The sequence below is a fragment of the Sciurus vulgaris genome (genome assembly GCF_902686455.1).
Source record: "Sciurus vulgaris genome assembly, chromosome: 16".
NCBI lineage: Eukaryota > Metazoa > Chordata > Mammalia > Rodentia > Sciuridae > Sciurus > Sciurus vulgaris.
Genome location: NC_136477.1, coordinates 42128785 through 42146230, shown reverse-complemented (window position 1 = coordinate 42146230; position 17446 = coordinate 42128785). Strand labels below are relative to the sequence as shown.

Genomic DNA, 17446 nt, shown 5'->3' with positions numbered 1-17446 from the left:
CTGAAGCATTGGTCATGGCGATTTATCCAAGGATCATCCAAAGATTCAAAAAGATTATTCTCCCTCAACACTCTAAGATGGCTACTATAACAGGTTTTAATATGCCTCCCTCCCCTGACTCAAATACCCAACAAAAGGTGGTTCAGCTCTTCTCATTAAAAAAAAAAAAAAAAAAAAAAAAAAACCTGGATGTAAAGTCAACTTCCATCAGCAGCAAATCACTCCCGTGCTGCCCAGATAAATAGGGAGCGGGAACACTACTTTTACACATGCTGCTAGCTCCGATAAGCACAGCTGGGCTGAGGAGACCTCTTTCCCTAAATTTCATTGCCAAGCTGAATTTTATGATCTTCACTGGCAGATGATCAAATGCAAACTCCTAACTTACAGCCAAGTTTTCTTACAGCAGCTGTTGGAAGAAATCATTTAGAATGCAAATCTGGTCCTTAATCTATGGGAAAACTGTTGCAGTGATGGATGGCTTTTGAAGCAATAGTTCACAAATGGAACTCCTGATGCCCTCTAGTATTATGGAGAAAGAAAAATTTAGCTGCCAGTTGGGTTTGTTTCCTTTGGAGCAACTGCCCCTGTTGGGGGTTTTGGTGACCTCTAGAAAGAGGGTTTAGGCGTTTAAATCTTCCTCAATTCTCCTTTCTAACTAAGTAAAAGTGGTATGAGATAAATATGAAGGTTATGTTTCAGGTGATATCTTCTGAGTATCTGGGTTCACACCAATTCTCAATTCACTGAAGCACTTTGTAATGAGATATAATTACATATCTAGAACTCTTTGTGATGTCTGGGAAGAAGCACCTAAGACTTCATTGAATCAGTGAACACCTTTAATTCTTCTCTCTTCAATTGAATGAAATATTAGAAAATACTCAGTCCTGCTTGTTACGAGCTTATTTTCTGAAGAAACCTGGGCTTTGAGCATTATCTATCAAGACCTCATCTCGTGATAATTGCCAGAGGTATGGTAATAGAAAAGTGTTTCTGTCTGTTGTTGTTTTGTTAGACATGGAGACTGCAATAGAATTTCAAATCCACAAAGGAATTATCAAAAAGAGTAAGAGGAAATCATTCCCATGACTGAAGTATTAAAAAGGGAAGTTTTACCTACTTGGAGACTTTTCATCTTCGTTTTGTACACAGCAGAGAAAAACTTGTAGTCTGAGTAATTTAACTTTGGGTATTCGTCTACAAGCTCGAACGTGAGGCCCCTTAGTCACTTTTGCCTGTTACTGAGCCAACGTATACAAAGGAAAAACAAGATGGTACCACCCATCATGCTTGCTGCTTCATTCTGCTCTTCTCTGACCCAGTCTCATCATAGGCCATCCCCAGTTTTCTTAAATACAAAGCTGCCTATATCACTAACCGACATGAATATGTGGCAGAGATGGAAAGGTTTCAATTAGGACAAGGCCAATCTCCTGGACTCCTCACAATCACAGTGACCATTAGAAGAACACTATTTACAGATAAATTTTGGAAGAGTAAAACACAAGCATGAACTTTGAACATTTTAGGTTTGAGGTATCAGCTAATCAAGTAAAGACAGAGAGAGAGCAGGGAAATGATTGAGTATGGAATTGGGGACATTTCAGACAAAAATACAAATGCGGAAGTTATTTGGATACTTACATTGATAACTTAGCTCCATCCGTTACCATCTCCCTGTACTGAAGTATTTCTTCTGTAAACCAGAGTTGGGAACCCTTTTTTCAGAGAACACATCCCTTCATGAGACATATAAGCTTTCATTCTTTTAACATTTTTCAGTGCTGTATGAGTTGTTTAAAAACAAAAATTGTTCTGTATGACAAATAACCTTTGATAAAGTCTGTGTTTCAGACTTTGAAACCTTTAAAATTCAGGTTTTAATTCTTGGTATTTTTCAGTTTAAAGATTGACAACCTTTTTCAAGTTAGAAGAGATGGCAAGGTCAAACTTCTAGTGACTAGATCCGACCCAAAATCTGCCACACATTTTCTGCTAATGGAGTTACCATGTGAACTTAACATCTGCAGAAGGAAAAAAGTTGCAAGAGGGAAAGAGAGTCGTCTGAGTTATTTATTTAAAATAAAGACCTGTCATTTCATATCAGACTTTCTATAATGTGTTGTAAAAATTTTCAGCCAGTCTGTTTTTTAAAATGAGAATTAGAGTGGTTTTATTCATTCTAATGATACATGATAATAGAATGTATTTTGACATTATACACATATGGATTATAACCTCATTTTTTCCAGTTGTACATGATGCACAATTACACTGGTTGTATAATCATATATGCACAGAGGAAAGTAATGTCCAATTCCTTCTATATCTTTCCTTAGTGTTTTATAAATATACAAACATTGCGACTTCTGTTGGTTTGATTTCTGAAGTTTAGTATTAAGAGGTAACGGTTAGCTATTGTTTAAAAGTGTAAGAACTGTACTCTAGGCTATGCTGACAAGTTCCTGTGGCAAACTACTGCATTTACCTCTCTGGGGTGAAAGATGGAACCATTCTGTTTTGTGAAGATCCAGTCAATTGAATGCTAATGAGGATCAACAGAAGTGGGTGCAATCAAATATTCTAGTTAATTTTTAAACCCACATAAAGACAAAGGCACCCCTTGACCAAACTGATCAACTCCGATCCTGGAAAGATTCAACACCATGGAGATATCAGTGAACTCATTTGAGTTTTTAGCCCAGCTTTTCTAAACACTGAAATCCTACTCAGTGCTGTGTGGTTTACTCATTTCTATAAGAATCGCTTTCTCATTCATTGTTGCCACTTGCCCTAGTTTTGTTTCATAGATTAAAGAACCAATAATATCTAAACACCACTGCTAAATGAAAACAAAGCACTATTTTTGTTGACCTATTTATTTTACTTGAAAAAAGAAGTAGATCACTGCCATAGAAGTGCAACCATAAAAGAAACATTAGGTTTTTATAATTAAGCCTTTTAATGGAAACACATGATTTCTAATCAAGTCCACATTACTCTGTAATTTCATGTTATGCTGTTTTCTTTATACTTTGCACTCTAAATATTAAACTATCTTTCATGATTCTCTAAATTATTGTTTCAGAGTTTATAAAGTAATAAAAATATCACAAAATGCAATGGAGAGAAAAATAAGATCTTTATGGACTATACAAAGGACATATTAAATGCTTTTGATTATATATGTATTTTAAATACATTATGAATGCAATAAATATTTTACATTGGTAATGTTTTATCATTGCTTTTGTAGCTACTCTGAAAGTGCTACTGCTTTAACATGAGGTGGCTTAGAGAAATAGGAAATATTTTTACTATATGTAACATGATAGATGGTGTAAGAGCAGTGCAGACTTTGAGTAATTGATTTTAAAATATTTACTTCTCAATGTCTCTTAAAACCATGAAGCTAGCTAGTTAGTGTTACTTAAAATAAAATGAAAATTAAAAGATAAATATTCCCTTGCCCAAGCCAAAATATAAAACAAAAACCTAACTTAAGAAACCATTAAAAATCAACAAAATTAGACTTGCAAACAGTCTAGTAAAACATATGCTAAACTGCTTTTACAGAAGTACTGAATATTCATTGGATTCTCATTCCTATGATTTTAATTTCTACAATATCTGCATTAAAGGTTGGAGAAAGTTAATATGATAATAAGGATAAAATCGATTATGAGCTACTCTTTTGAATTAAGAAGGCAAGAGCAGAATAATAACAATATGGTATAAATAATCAAGCAAATGGCGAGAGCTATTTTGGGAGAATATTTTAAATGAGAGGAGATGGAGTCAAAGATAGACATGACAACTCAATGAGGCCCAAATGTAAATGATAAGACCCTTGACAAAAACCTTGAAGGAAAATGCTTTTCCCATGGAGGGATGATTTGTACTGGCCTCCAGGTGTAATATTATGTGCACTGATGAGCTGATCAACAGAACAGAACTTCTCCCCAGCTGTAATCAAGAGTGATTGATGGTTGGGACAAAAAAGTTGATTATCATGACAAGTTCACTGATGCAGAGAAAATAAGCTCTGCTTGGGAAATGAATAAAACCTGTTCAGAGACTACCTTCTGAAACCTTATTTATAAAAGAGTCTAGGAGAAGGTTAAAAGTTGTGCAGATCGCCCCGATACACCGATAAAGCCGATAAGAACGAATTTACCATACATCAATCTCCACAGATTTCCTATATAAGAAATTTAAAAGCTCTTCTATGTCCTACAAAGAGTAACCACATAGGCCGAATGTTACGTATGTGATTATGAAAAGATCTCTCTGCGTCTCAAAGTATCACTGAAAATCACACTTGAACACGGAGAATTGAACTTTCACAGCATACCAGGCTCCTGTCTGCCCTCCTCCATTCCCTCCACCTGAGGAATGAGTTCCCCAAATGATTGCAACCTTTACTGCTACGGATTCAATTCATAGGGAAACAGAGATTTGGACCAAGACAACAGACCCCAGGGGCAGTATTTTGCATTGAAAATAAGATTTGGCAGGCTTCACAAAGGTGAATCTGGGCCAGAAGGTATGGTGTAAATACAGCATTCTAAAATCATACCTAGCTTATGCAGAGATCCTAGAAAGTGAAGGGATGCCTGCATTTGTCTTGTTCTGGATCTGAAGCCATACAAGAAATCCTGGCAATGTAATCCACACACAGAGAGCAACTTATAGCCTGTCTGGTACAATTTCATTGTCGTTAAGCCCGGTATCAATCCAAATCACCACTCCTAAACCAATCACCATAAGAAGGTGAAGAAGGTTAAATAAAGGGATAGGTTCATTTAATCTATATAGAGATTTTTGGCCATGTGGATACTTGGAAAGGGTACAGGCATTTTATCATAATTACTCTAGTTAATTAATACAGAGGAGAGGATTCAACAGAAGAGAGGCAATACGGAATAGCAACTGTTAGGAAGGGAAGAACACAAATGGCCACAAAATCAAAATGACATAAGAGCAGACACTGATATCAGTTGCCTTTTTCTCAAATTCCTTTGCTCCTCTTCCCAGGAATAAATCTCTCCAATGTCCTAGGTTTCAGGGCTATGGTGAAACTGGCGATTTATAGGATGCTCAAGTAAATTAAAATGAAATATAACAAAAAGGGCAAAGAGTCTTGATAAACTGATAATTTATAGAAAGAAATGAGAGAAGTTTATCCCTGTGACTTCCAGTCATTGGTGACCAATAATCCAGTTTTTCTTTTGATCTCCATATGTTTTGTTAGTGTCTAGTAATTCTTGGAGAAATTCATATAGTTTTCAAAAGAGATACAACATGACACAGTAAACTTTTAGTAGATATGTATAACAAAAGATTTGTGCACACTGAGTTACATCAGGAATTTTATCCCATGGTTAATAAAGACTACATCTGTCAATCAGTGATGCATTTGGTGGCACACACTGAAATCTAGTCATAAAGTTAAAATTTGGGATGTTTGGCTAAAGTGAATTCCACCCCCCTCAAAATAACCTAAGACTCAGAGGTTGCTATAAAGCAAGCTTTCAGAATTGTAAGAATCAATTTATAGGCCACGCTCCAATCTAACCCCACTTCTTCATTTCCATTTCAAGATGGGAATTTTTACATTTAGTTTTCAGGACATCAGTTCTTAAGATGTGAATCCTGACTTTCAGAGGGATAAGGCTTCAAGGAAAAGAAACCCTAAGCTTCATTTTTATCAAAATGTAGCAATTATTTTAAGTGATTCTCAGTGAAGCTGAAACATCATTTTAGATATTCTTGTTTCTACCTTCATTTTCTTGTCATAGCAATAAGGAAAAATGTTTCTCGTCTGGAGTGCTTCATTCACTTATCCGCTCACCATTTACTGAGTGATATCTGAGACTTGTGGAGAATTCCTAGGGACAACTTTCAGTGCACACTGGAAACACACCTACTGCTTCACTACTACCTTCTGTTTTCTCCATCTTAACCATCTTCTGAAACTCCTGCATGCAGCAACAAAGATTCTCTCCTGCCCCCTTCAACACCTACTATAATAATGCTTTTTAAGTGACTTTCAATTTTGAAATGTTTGTGTACTTAGGAATCCACCCTTGACTAATTTCTATAGTGTATGAAGAACATAAGTGGCTAAACTGTGCCCATTGAAAATTATCAGCTGATGTCAAATGCAGGTATCAAATTTCCCCCTAAGGCATGCCACCTGAAATGACAAACAAAAGCTCTAGGCTGGGAATTCTGAGCCATGCTTCTTATCCCCCTGGATGTTTCAACAGCCTAGGGACCTTGAAAAGGTAAACAAAATATTATGGTCTTTGATTTCTCCATCTGTAAAATCTAAAATGAACAGAAAGACATCTGTATGCATTACTATAAACAGCTCTTTGACTTTCTCACAGTACTCAGTAGAAATGCAGGTATCCCTTTGCTTACCAGAGGTTCTATACACACACATTCATTCCTTATATGTAAACTCAACTTTCCTGGCATTCGAAGTTCAATTTTCCATGTCTAGAAATTGATAGAAAAGTGAATTTTGTTTTCCTTTGAGAATAAGGAAAAAATGTATGGATTTCTCTTTTCTCACGCTTTCTTTTCCTTTTGTTCAATCCCCAGATCAGTCTCCGGAGTCGTAATTCCTGAATCAGAGATTCCTGAAATATTCCAGTAGTTGGAGTTTTATTTTTAAAATCCTGCCAAAGAAGCATACTATTTCTATAGATACCTGTGTTCTTGGCTGGCTCATACTTTCCCATGAAAGCTTTAATAGCCAGTCCCAATTTTCTTGCTTGATCTGTGCAAATTTTGTTTTCTAAGACTCTCTGACCCAATTGTAGCTTCTGCTCAAGGAGAAGCTGGTGTGGTTGAAGGACAAAACGTGTGCAAATTCACATTTAGAGGATAAGGCCTTCAACAGAGACCTCCCAGTCACATAGTCCAAACATCCATAGCCTATAGTGCCTCAGCAAACTCTCCTAAACTAACCCCCAGGTGGGATGGGGGATCCACAACCTCAGATTCTCAGATGTGTTCTTCTCTCAAGCAAGTGAATGGACCTGCTTCCCTAGCAGGAAGGCCATGATGTACAGGCTGAACTTTCCAATAACTGAGTCCTGTGAACTAACAGAGCATACTCTATTAGGAAAAAGATGTTTCAAAGATGCCTAAAAATTTAATTTATAACTGGGTCCCTCAGAAGACCTTTTGGGACATAACACCACAAACCCTGGACTTAAAGATGCTGAGAGTTTTTAACAGATATATCTTTCCCAGGGATTATCTGTCCCTACACATTTGAAAAAGTAAAGACATACCAGGAAAGGGTATCTCATATCAACAGAAACACATACTAAATACAAACACATTAAACACAGAGTAGATCCCTGGAAATTCTTAAAAAAAAAAAAAAAAAAAGATACTTTCAGACTTTGATATTTCTTAAAAACTTAATCTCAAAGAAAAAATAACTAAGGTTATCTCACTCAATAAAAATGATCTTGTATATTCATTGATGACATAGTTTATAATCGATAGCCTACATGTCATTTTTATTTTCTTTGATTCTTACAGCATCACTGAAAGGTATGGATAGTCAGTTTAACTTAGAAGATTGTGGAACCAGTAAGTTCAAAGAAGAACCCAGAGACATATGACCAATCAAAAGGCAGTTCCAGGCAATAAACTGTCCAATCCTGATGGATTATCTGCCTGCCCTCCAGATGTGAAATCACATGCACTTTCCACACACACATTTTTGGGAACCTTTTACCTAGGATATTAAATAAAAAGTGAGAAAAATGCACTAGCATGGGCATTTTCTTACACTGCAGACACTGCCAGACATGAGCAAGAAATATTCAGAAAATTGCAGTACACCTTAAAAACAATTTATAACTTGAGGAAAAAAATATGCAATTTAAAAACTGTAACAGTACAACCATAGAAATGAAATTATGTACCCCATTTGTGTACAATGAATCAAAATGCAGTCTAAAAAATTAAAAGCTAAATAAAAATAATAAAAAATAATAAAATAATAAAGGAAAAAAACTAAAAAAATTGTAGATGCAACAATTCCTATTTTGCTTTATGAAATTCAATCACGCTCAGAAAGGAAATTTTTAAAAAAAATATGAAGAAGAGAATAGTTCTTTAATTCTAAACAAACACCATTATTTTTTGGTTTTTCCCCATTTAAGTAGCATTTTCTTTAAATATCAACCCCACAAATAATAGTGATTGAAGTATTAAAAGATGTCTTAAGACATTATCATAAGAAAGTTTAATTCTCTTATTTGGTCATTTGAAAAGAAAAAAAAAAAAAAATGCTACCAGCATCTTCATTCCAACTGAACCACTTGTTTAGTTGTTATAAATTAAGAGGTGTGAATTAAATTCAGATACATTGCTTAGTTTCAATGTCTGAGTTCAAAATTATAAAACAATAATGGCTTCTAGTTTATAATATCCTTGGAAAATTAATAATACTGGTGACGATTCCAAAGACCTCCCTTTAGAAGTGTCAGAGACTTCCCAGTGAGGTTCTCTTCCAGTAAGGTTTTTGCCTTCTGCTTTATCAAAGAGTTCCCAGAAGAAATCAATGTTTGATAGTCCTCGGCAATAAATATATTATTACCATATATGTAGTTCAGTAATTTGAGTTTATATTTAAACTCTCAACATGTTTGTGCTTCAATTGTGTGATTGAATATGAGTGAATCATTTGAGAGGAGACAAGACACCTTGCAAGTAAGCCCTAGCCAATGAATTGCCTTCCCTAACAGCTCTGACCTCATCCATATGCTCATCCTAACAGCTCTGACCTCATCCAACAGCTCTGACCTTAGTTCCATATGGGAAGAAGCACTCAGGGCCTCTCTGCAGGACAGTGGGACTGAATAGAAAAAACACAGATCTCTATCTGTGCCGTGGTTGTAACATCCTCTGGAAATTCAGAATGGATGCATCTCGCTACTTTGACCAAATGAGCCGTAACAGTGGAGAAATAAACCAGTGTCCAGCTGCCCAGCCAGCTACTGGACACTTGGCCTTGTACAACTCCTCTACATTCTGCACTTCAACTTGTGCAGGTGAAATTGGCAAAAGGTCTCTTTTGCCTCCCCAAAATTACCAAATTCTGGAGGTTAACAACAGGAGGTAGAATTTTATATTTCTTAGTTTGGAGCCTGAGATCTTACTTTATACTCTATAAAAAAATGATTAAATATTCATTCTCTGTATTTCACTTAATAATCTTATATTCATGTTGGCCTTGCTATAAGTTGTCCTTCAAAGCACATCTACTAACACAGTAACTTATACTTATTTTAAGATGCTGATAAAATAATGGGACAAATTACTATTTTTCAGTCATTAATTGAAAGGTTTGTTTTATAACCCAATGTAGGTTTCAAATGCAAGTTGGAAAAATTTTTTATTCAAGAAAAGCCTGTATCAGAAGGCAATCTGATTTAAATGCATTAAGTATAAATTATAACATTTTAAAAGCTAATTGCAGGGTCAAAAATGGAAACTGTACCATACAGGATACAGCTATGGCAAAACACCAAACTACAGAGTTTATAATGTGAAGGGTTAAAAAATAAATAAAGGCTTAGAGGGAAAAGAAATTGATTTTTCATGATTCAGAAATGAAAAGAATACAAGCTACTATTTTTATTGGAAGGGGAACAAACTTTGAAATGTAAAAAGTTTATAAGGCAAAATAAATTCCTATGTCATAGAGGGTTAAACCAAGCATAGAGGTTGTTTTTTTTTCCAAACTGATTCTAGGTTTAAAAATATAAACAAGACAACAAAATCCAGATTTACCTGAAAAGAACAAAAGGACATTTGTTTTGAGATTAAAAGACTTCTTGGTATTAGAATAATCTGATATTTATGTCTATTTAGATTTTGATCTTCCTTTATTTAGGGATAATTTTCCTATATATAGATAAATTGAAAATTTATCTTGGCATTAAGTATCTAAATATTTTATACAATTAGTATTTATAGACATAACTAGTCAATAAGTAAACTGATCTATTATGTCTAGTTCATTAGTTCTTATTACATAATGATGATACCAGGGTATTTTTACTCCAAGTTTCCATTCATCTATCTTATATTGTAATGATCATGCCTTCTTTGCAAGACAACTGAAATGTTGCTAATCATTGAAAAATTCAACATTGGATCTTCCTATTAAAAAATACCATAACTTTAAAAAAGCACTCCATGATGAATTTATATCCAAGGTTCAAGACAGAGAAAATCATAAGGATGATTAATTCATGTGTCCAGTGTGTACAATATAGCCCAAAGAAGATGAACTGAGTCATTTCCTGACAATTTCAAGTGGTCATGACATTCAGTTCAAATCTAACTCAAACATCTAAATGAAGTATCTGTGGTAGGCTGAATAATGAACTCCCTGATTTGTGAATAGGATATGTTATGGGACAAGGGCTGGGTTAGACTGGCAGATGAAACTGGGGTAGCTAATCCGATGTTTTTTGTTTTTTGTTTTTTTTTTTTTTTTTGGTGCTGGGGATCAAACCCAGGGCCTTATGCTTACAAGGCAAGCACTCTACCGACTGAGTTATCTCCCCAGCCCCCAATCTGATGAATTTTAAATAGGGAAATTATCCTTGATCATCCAGGTGGGCCCACCGTGAGGACAAGTCTGTAAATGTGGGAGAGAGAGGCAGAAGAGTGAGAGGCAGAATGAAGACAGGTGAGGGTGGAAACCCATCATTGCAGTCTTGGAGGGCTCATAAGCCAAGGAACGCGTGAGGCCTCTAGAAGATGGAAACACAAGGGGAGAAGATTCTCCCCTTGAGCCTCCAGAAGGAACGGGCCCTGCCAACACCCTGATTTTATCACTGAGATCTATTTCAGACTTCTCACCTCCAGAACCACAAGTTAATAAATTGGTGTTTTTCCAAGACACTAAGAGTGTAGTGATTTGGTACGGCAGAGAGAGACATGGTATCCATGCAGTCAAGGGTCAAAGGCTGTAATATGTATAGGGGTGTGTCTGTATTTTTTGAAGCAATTATGACTCAAATCAATTAGTCCAAATCTCCTGAATAACTTGACCGGGTACTCAGGTATTGGGGTGAAAGAAAAATTTGACCACATGCCAGGCAGTTATGAAAGCAAAGTTGTGAGGACAGAAGCCCATTGTCCCTAACACATACCTATGGAGCCCTGAGCCACCTTAAAATTTCATAAGCCAAAGAAGTTGCTACTCCTTCTTTTCAAGGAAATAAGACGAGCATATATATATTAGTATTTTTTATGTCATATTACATTCTTGTTTATAATGTTTATTTGTTGTAAATAAAGCTCATATGTTGAAATCCTAACCTCCAAGGTGATGTTAGAAGGTGGGCTTTTGAGGAAGCGGGCAGAACTCTCACAAATAAGATGGGGACCTCTATGAACAGGGTCCTGAATGCTCCTTACCCTTCCACCATGTTACAATATAGTGAAAATGCGCCATCTATAAACTAGGCAGCAGGCCCTTGTCAGACACCAATTGCCAGCACTTTCATCTTGGACTTCTCTAAAACTGTGAGAAATAATTTCTACAGTTTATATTTAGTTCTAACAGCCCAAATGGACTAAGACAGGTACCATGCAAGCAATCTTCTCTTTTTAAAGTCAACAGAAGGAATGTTTTGACTGCACTATAGCTTTGAGTAAGACAAAAGCAATCCTTAAAACAGAATGAAATGTTCTCACAGAAGAAATGAGCCACTTTTTATGTGCTATATCTATTTCCGATACCCTATTATCTCATATTCTATTTCATCACCTGAGCATCTAAAAGACCTGTTTGTCTATAGAGATTAAATCCTGATAGTTTTAATAATCTCTGGCATTCTGATCTATTTGGACATCTCCACAATGTCTGTCGACTTAGGACAAGGTGATAGGGGATCCATTTTTATAGCATGGGGTCTGGATGGTGTCCAATTCCCATTCCTTGCAAACTAACATTCTTTGTCTCTTCCGCATTTTTTAAGGCCAACTTCACACCCAAGCAGGTTTTAGGGTGCAAAAGGGATCGTGAAGATTTTTTATACTGGCCACAAGTTGAAATTAGTATAGCTGTGATGGATTCAGAATCCACCTGGTTCTTATCAAAAGTAGACGTGGTGTGAATAACTTGTGAATCACTGGTCAGGTTCTCAGATGTTTCCCTTCCGTTTTCTACTTACATTTTATTCTTTGGGGGCTTTAGTGACTTGAGGTCTTTAGAATTCCCAATTAAATTGCTAATGCTCCTAGGATACTAATCAGAGAGCTCTAAAAAATATAATCCAGAATGCAGAACTAATCTGGAATTGGGGGCCTCTATGGCAGGCTAAGAGAGCTTACAGATAAATTCTTGGCCTTGAAATATGTTTTGGTATGTATCTTATTTCAGAGGTGTCATCTACTGAATACTTCATTGGTCCAAAATTTGACTGTTCTCCCAAAACAAACCTATTATCTACATTTATCATTCCAAATCAAGTATATAAGACTGTATATGTATGATTTCTCTATAGAGAACAACCAAATATAATGACCCCCCAAATTAAGGCACATATGGAGTTAAATGTCATCTTTGGATTTTGACATGCCAAGTTACTGGAGAAAAATGTTTAAGAAATATTTTCTCCTGGAAGATTAGAAGTGCATAATACATTTCTTTTTTAGTGAATACTAAATGATAAACTTACATCGGAATTAAATCTCAACTGGCAAATGTTGCATGATATGATTTGCTTTCTTCGATGAGGAAGAGGAACCCCGAATGTATGATTTATTACAGCTTTCTGAATCGGGTCCATCTGTAATGAGAAAAATACAACAAATAGAAATAAAGCTTGTCAGTTCCATTGGAATGTTGCCTATTTCATTAAAGAGCCAATCTGTACAGCTTCCATCTACTGTTCACATTATAAAGACCATTTTTATTCTAAGAAAAGGCATTTCTACTCTCTTGGAAAATAGATAACAATAAGCCTGAAGCTCAGTATGATAAGGAAATGAAAAATGTACCCATTAGAGTCTGCATACTAAGTGCTTTTCTCATTTAGGATTAACAATTTTTGCAGTTAGATAGTTCTTAAGTGTAATTAAAGGTTTATCAAAACTAGAGTTCTTGTTAATGTCAGCAACCTATTCCATTGCCCCCGAATGGACTTTAAAACAGACTTGGTCTGTTGAGCAACTATGAAAATAAATATAGTATTATTCAACTTTAATCTTATGCTATGCTTTGAATCTTTCAGCCTCCAAATGTATAAGCATACAAATCTACTTTCCAAGAATTGATGCATATGGAGTTATTTAAGGTATTCAGCAATCATTTATTGACCATCTAATATATACTGATATCCTATGGACTTATTTTGGTAGTTTAGAGTGTTTTGTCAGATGCCTGTTCTCTCACTCCATTCCATCCCAAAATAGGACAAGCAACAAAATGTAATGTCTGTAATCCACTTCTGATAAAACTTAATGTCCATTCATTAAGCTCTATCTTATGGTTCACTTCTGTGATTCTTAAGAGTTAGAGTCATGTCAAAATATTTAATTCTTAATTTTTCTGCAACCTCTTTGATCCTCTTTCTTAAATTTTTTTTTTTTTATTTTGGTTCCTGGGGATTGAACCCATGGGTGCACAACCATTGAGCTACATCCCCAGTTCATTTTATTTTTTTTATTTTGAGACAGGGTCTTGCTAAGTTGCCCAGGCTAGACTTGAACGTGCAATCCTCTTGTGTCAGTCTCTCAAAGTTGTGATGAGGTTTAAATGTGATAATTCATGAAACTTACTTAACACAATCAGTTCTGTATGCATTAAGTAATCAATAGATGTTGACTACTATGTTTTATGTGTCGCAACGCATGTGAAGATAAAAGTTAACATGAGCCTCACACTCCTACAGTCATTGTTGGCAACATACCCATTTCATATAGGGGCAAAAACATTCCAATTCTATCTACCTACTGACCTACCTACCTACTACCTACCTACCTACCTACCTCCGTGACTTCTGTTGAAGGCCTACAAAATTATGAAATTTTTATCTGATTCAAAGTTATAATGAGACAAAACTTGAGACAGCCCAGAAATAACCCAGAAATAACTTGACACATACACTGAAAAGCTAAGAATATGTCTGAGAAATGATGACTGATACTTAGCTTGTGCTCCACATTAAGTTCATTAATTCCCCCAGAAAGGGCATTGATAAGTTCCAGTTGGTTTTGTGCATTTCCAGTCACTGGGACTCTTTGGCTCCCAGGCTCTCTCTACTGGTAGGTAGAAGAAAGTTTCTGTCTCTTCTGCATTCACACCTCCTCATTAGATTGCTGAGGCACCTTTTTTTTTTTTTCTTGTGGTGCTGGGGATTGAACCCAGGGCCTTGTGCTTGCAAGGCAAGCACTCTACCAACTGAGCTATATCCCCAGCCCGCTGAGGCACTTTTGATGTACACTTGTAAACCACAGCAATAACAAAAATGATGGCATTCAGCATTTATTAAATGCCTACAGGTGGGAAGCATGAGGCTATCTATTTACCAGTTACAGTGACCAAGAACTCATGGGTCTGATCATTTTTATTGTCCACTTCCCCTTTGAATTTATCATCTCATATCAATCCTTGCCCAGATTCTGGGTGAAACTCAGGCTGCCCCTATCATTTTTCTAGTCACTTCCAGGTATATACAAATAATAGGATACCCTCCCTCACTTACTGAATTCTATCATACTGTCTTTTTAATGAGTTGAAGTTAGCTATACTTCATCAGTTTAAATTCAGTCCAGTGTTGTAATCTCAACTTTAAAAAATCAGTTTAAAGTCGAGGGTGGTGGTGCACACCTGTAATCCCAGGGACTCAGGAGGCTGAGGCAGGAGAATCACGAGTTCAAAGCCAGCCTCAGCAAAAGTGAGGCACTAAGCCACTCAGTGAGACCCTGTCTCTTAATCAAATACAAAACAAGGAAGTCTGATCCTAGACCAACAAGGTGAAGATTTGGACCTACTTTTTCTTCTATAATCTGCAGGGTCTCTGGTCTGATTCCGAGGTCCTTAATCCATTTTGAGTTTAGTTTCGTGCATGGTGAGAGATATGGGTTTAGTTTCATTCTGTTGCATATGGATTTCCAATTCTCCCAGCACCATTTGTTGAAGAGGCTATCTTTTCTCCATTGCATATTTTTGGCCCCTTTGTCTAGTATGAGAAAATTGTATTTATTTCGGTTTGTGTCCGTGTCCTCTATTCTGTACCATTGATCTACCTTTCTATTTTGGTACCAATACCATGCCGTTTTTGTTACTATTGCTTTGTAGTAGAGTTGAAGATCTGGTATTGCAATACCCCCTGTTTCACTCTTCCTGCTAAGGATTGCTTTAGCTATTCTGGGTTTCTTATTCTTCCAGATGAATTTCATAATTGCTTGCTCTATTTCTGTAAGGTACGTCATTGGGATTTTAATTGGAATTGCATTGAATTTGTATAGCACTTTAGGTAGTATGGCCATTTTGACAATATTAATTCGGCCTATCCAAGAACATGGAAGATCTTTCCATCTTCTAAGGTGTTCTTTAATTTCTTTCTTTAGTGTTGTATAGTTCTCATTGTAGAGGTCTTTCACCTCTTTTGTGAGATTGATTCCCAAGTATTTTATTTTTTTCGAGGCTATTGTGAATGGGGTAGTTTTCCTAATTTCTCTTTCTGAAGATTCATCACTTATGTATAAAAATGCGTTGGATTTATGGGCATTGATCTTGTAACCTGCTACTTTACTGAATTCACTTATGAGTTCTAAGAGTTTTCTGGTGGAATTTCCAGGTTCCTCTAAATATATAATCATGTCATCAGCGAACAGGGATAGTTTGAGTTCTTCTTTCCCAATTCGTATCCCTTTAATTTCTTTGGTTTGTCTAATTGCTCTGGCCAGAGTCTCAAGAACGATGTTGAATAGAAGTGGTGAAAGAGGGCATCCCTGCCTTGTTCCAGTTTTTAGGGGGAATGCTTTCAGTTTTTCACCATTTAGAATGATATTAGCCATGGGTTTAGCATAAATGGCCTTTACAATGTTAAGGAATGTTCCCACTATCCCTTTTTTTTCTAGTGTTTTGAGCATGAAGGGGTGCTGTATTTTATCAAATGCTTTTTCTGCATCTATTGAAATAATCATGTGATTCTTGACTTTAAGTCTATTAATATGGTGAATTACGTTTATTGATTTCCTGATGTTGAACCAACCTTGCATCCCTGGGATGAAACCAACTTGATCATGGTGCACTATCTTTTTAATATGTTTTTGTATGCGATTTGCTAAAATTTTGTTGAGAATTTTTGCGTCGATGTTCATTAAGGATATTGGTCTGAAATTTTCTTTCCTTGATGAGTCTCTGTCTGGTTTAGGTATCAGTGTGATATTGGCTTCATAGAATGAGTTTGGGAGGGTTCCCTCCTCTTCTATTTTATGGAATACTTTGAGAAGTATTGGAATGAGTTCTTCTTTAAAGGTTTTGTAGAACTCGGCTGAGAACCCATCTGGTCCCGGACTTTTCTTTGTTGGTAGGCTTTTGATGACTTCTTCTATTTCAGCACTTGAAATTGGTCTATTTAAATTGTGTATGTCCTCCTCGTTCAGTTTAGGCTGGGGATGTGGCTCAGAGGTCGAGTGTCCCCTAGTTCAATCCCCAGTACCCCAAAAAATATCAATTTAAAATGACAAAAAATATCAATTTAAAATGACAGTAAATCTTTCCCTTAGCTACAGGTTTGAGGGTGAAAGGCCACAGGGATTATTCTTTACACTTACTGCCAAGTTTCCCATCCCAGTCAAGCTTCCAAACTTTCCTCAACTCCACCTCATCCCTGCTTCCACCCTGTTAATATTAACAATGCACAGAGTGTGAGATAGTAGTTATGTAAGGGTGTGAATGGCTGGTCTCAGGGGCTTCGCTCCCACTCCCTGGGGTTACTCTTACACCACCTTTCACGTGTCATCACCAGAACAACCACCAGAGATGATTTACCCCTCAGCTGAAAGAAAAGCCAAAAGAAGAAAAAGAACACCAGCTTAGAGGGAGTTCTCACTGAGTGCTGTTGGGGTTGTTCTGGGTCTAAACAGGCCCCTTTTCTTTCAGAGGATAAGGTGAATTATGCCTGTGATCCATTAAGGAATATTAATGTCTCATAATGATGCTTTGAAATATAAAAGTACTGCATATTTATAACAAAGATGAACTCTGAAAATACCTACTGCCGAGTTTTATCATATATTGGTAAGCAAGGTATTATTTTGGTCTTTTGATAACACTGGGGAACCTGTGACTATATTCAATCCAAATCTGTGTAGGAGGTATTTTGGAACTAGACACTTCATGCAAATGTGGCATATTCTCTAGATTAAATTCTTT

General features: G+C 36.2%; 1 protein-coding gene across 5 annotated transcripts in view; it reads right to left on the bottom strand.

The window, feature by feature from the left end:
- The window catches only part of ZNF385D (zinc finger protein 385D), an 857219-nt gene that overhangs the window by 96564 nt on the left and 743209 nt on the right, over positions 1 to 17446 (bottom strand). For 4 of the 5 annotated variants that reach the window (XM_079114281.1, XM_079114284.1, XM_079114283.1 and 1 more), the window contains one exon: positions 12738 to 12848. The exons of the other annotated variant lie outside the window; for it this stretch is intronic. In XM_079114281.1, coding sequence (XP_078970407.1) covers positions 12738 to 12848 — 111 coding nt within the window. The remainder of the gene's footprint in view (positions 1 to 12737; positions 12849 to 17446) is intronic. 5 annotated transcript variants of the gene reach the window in all.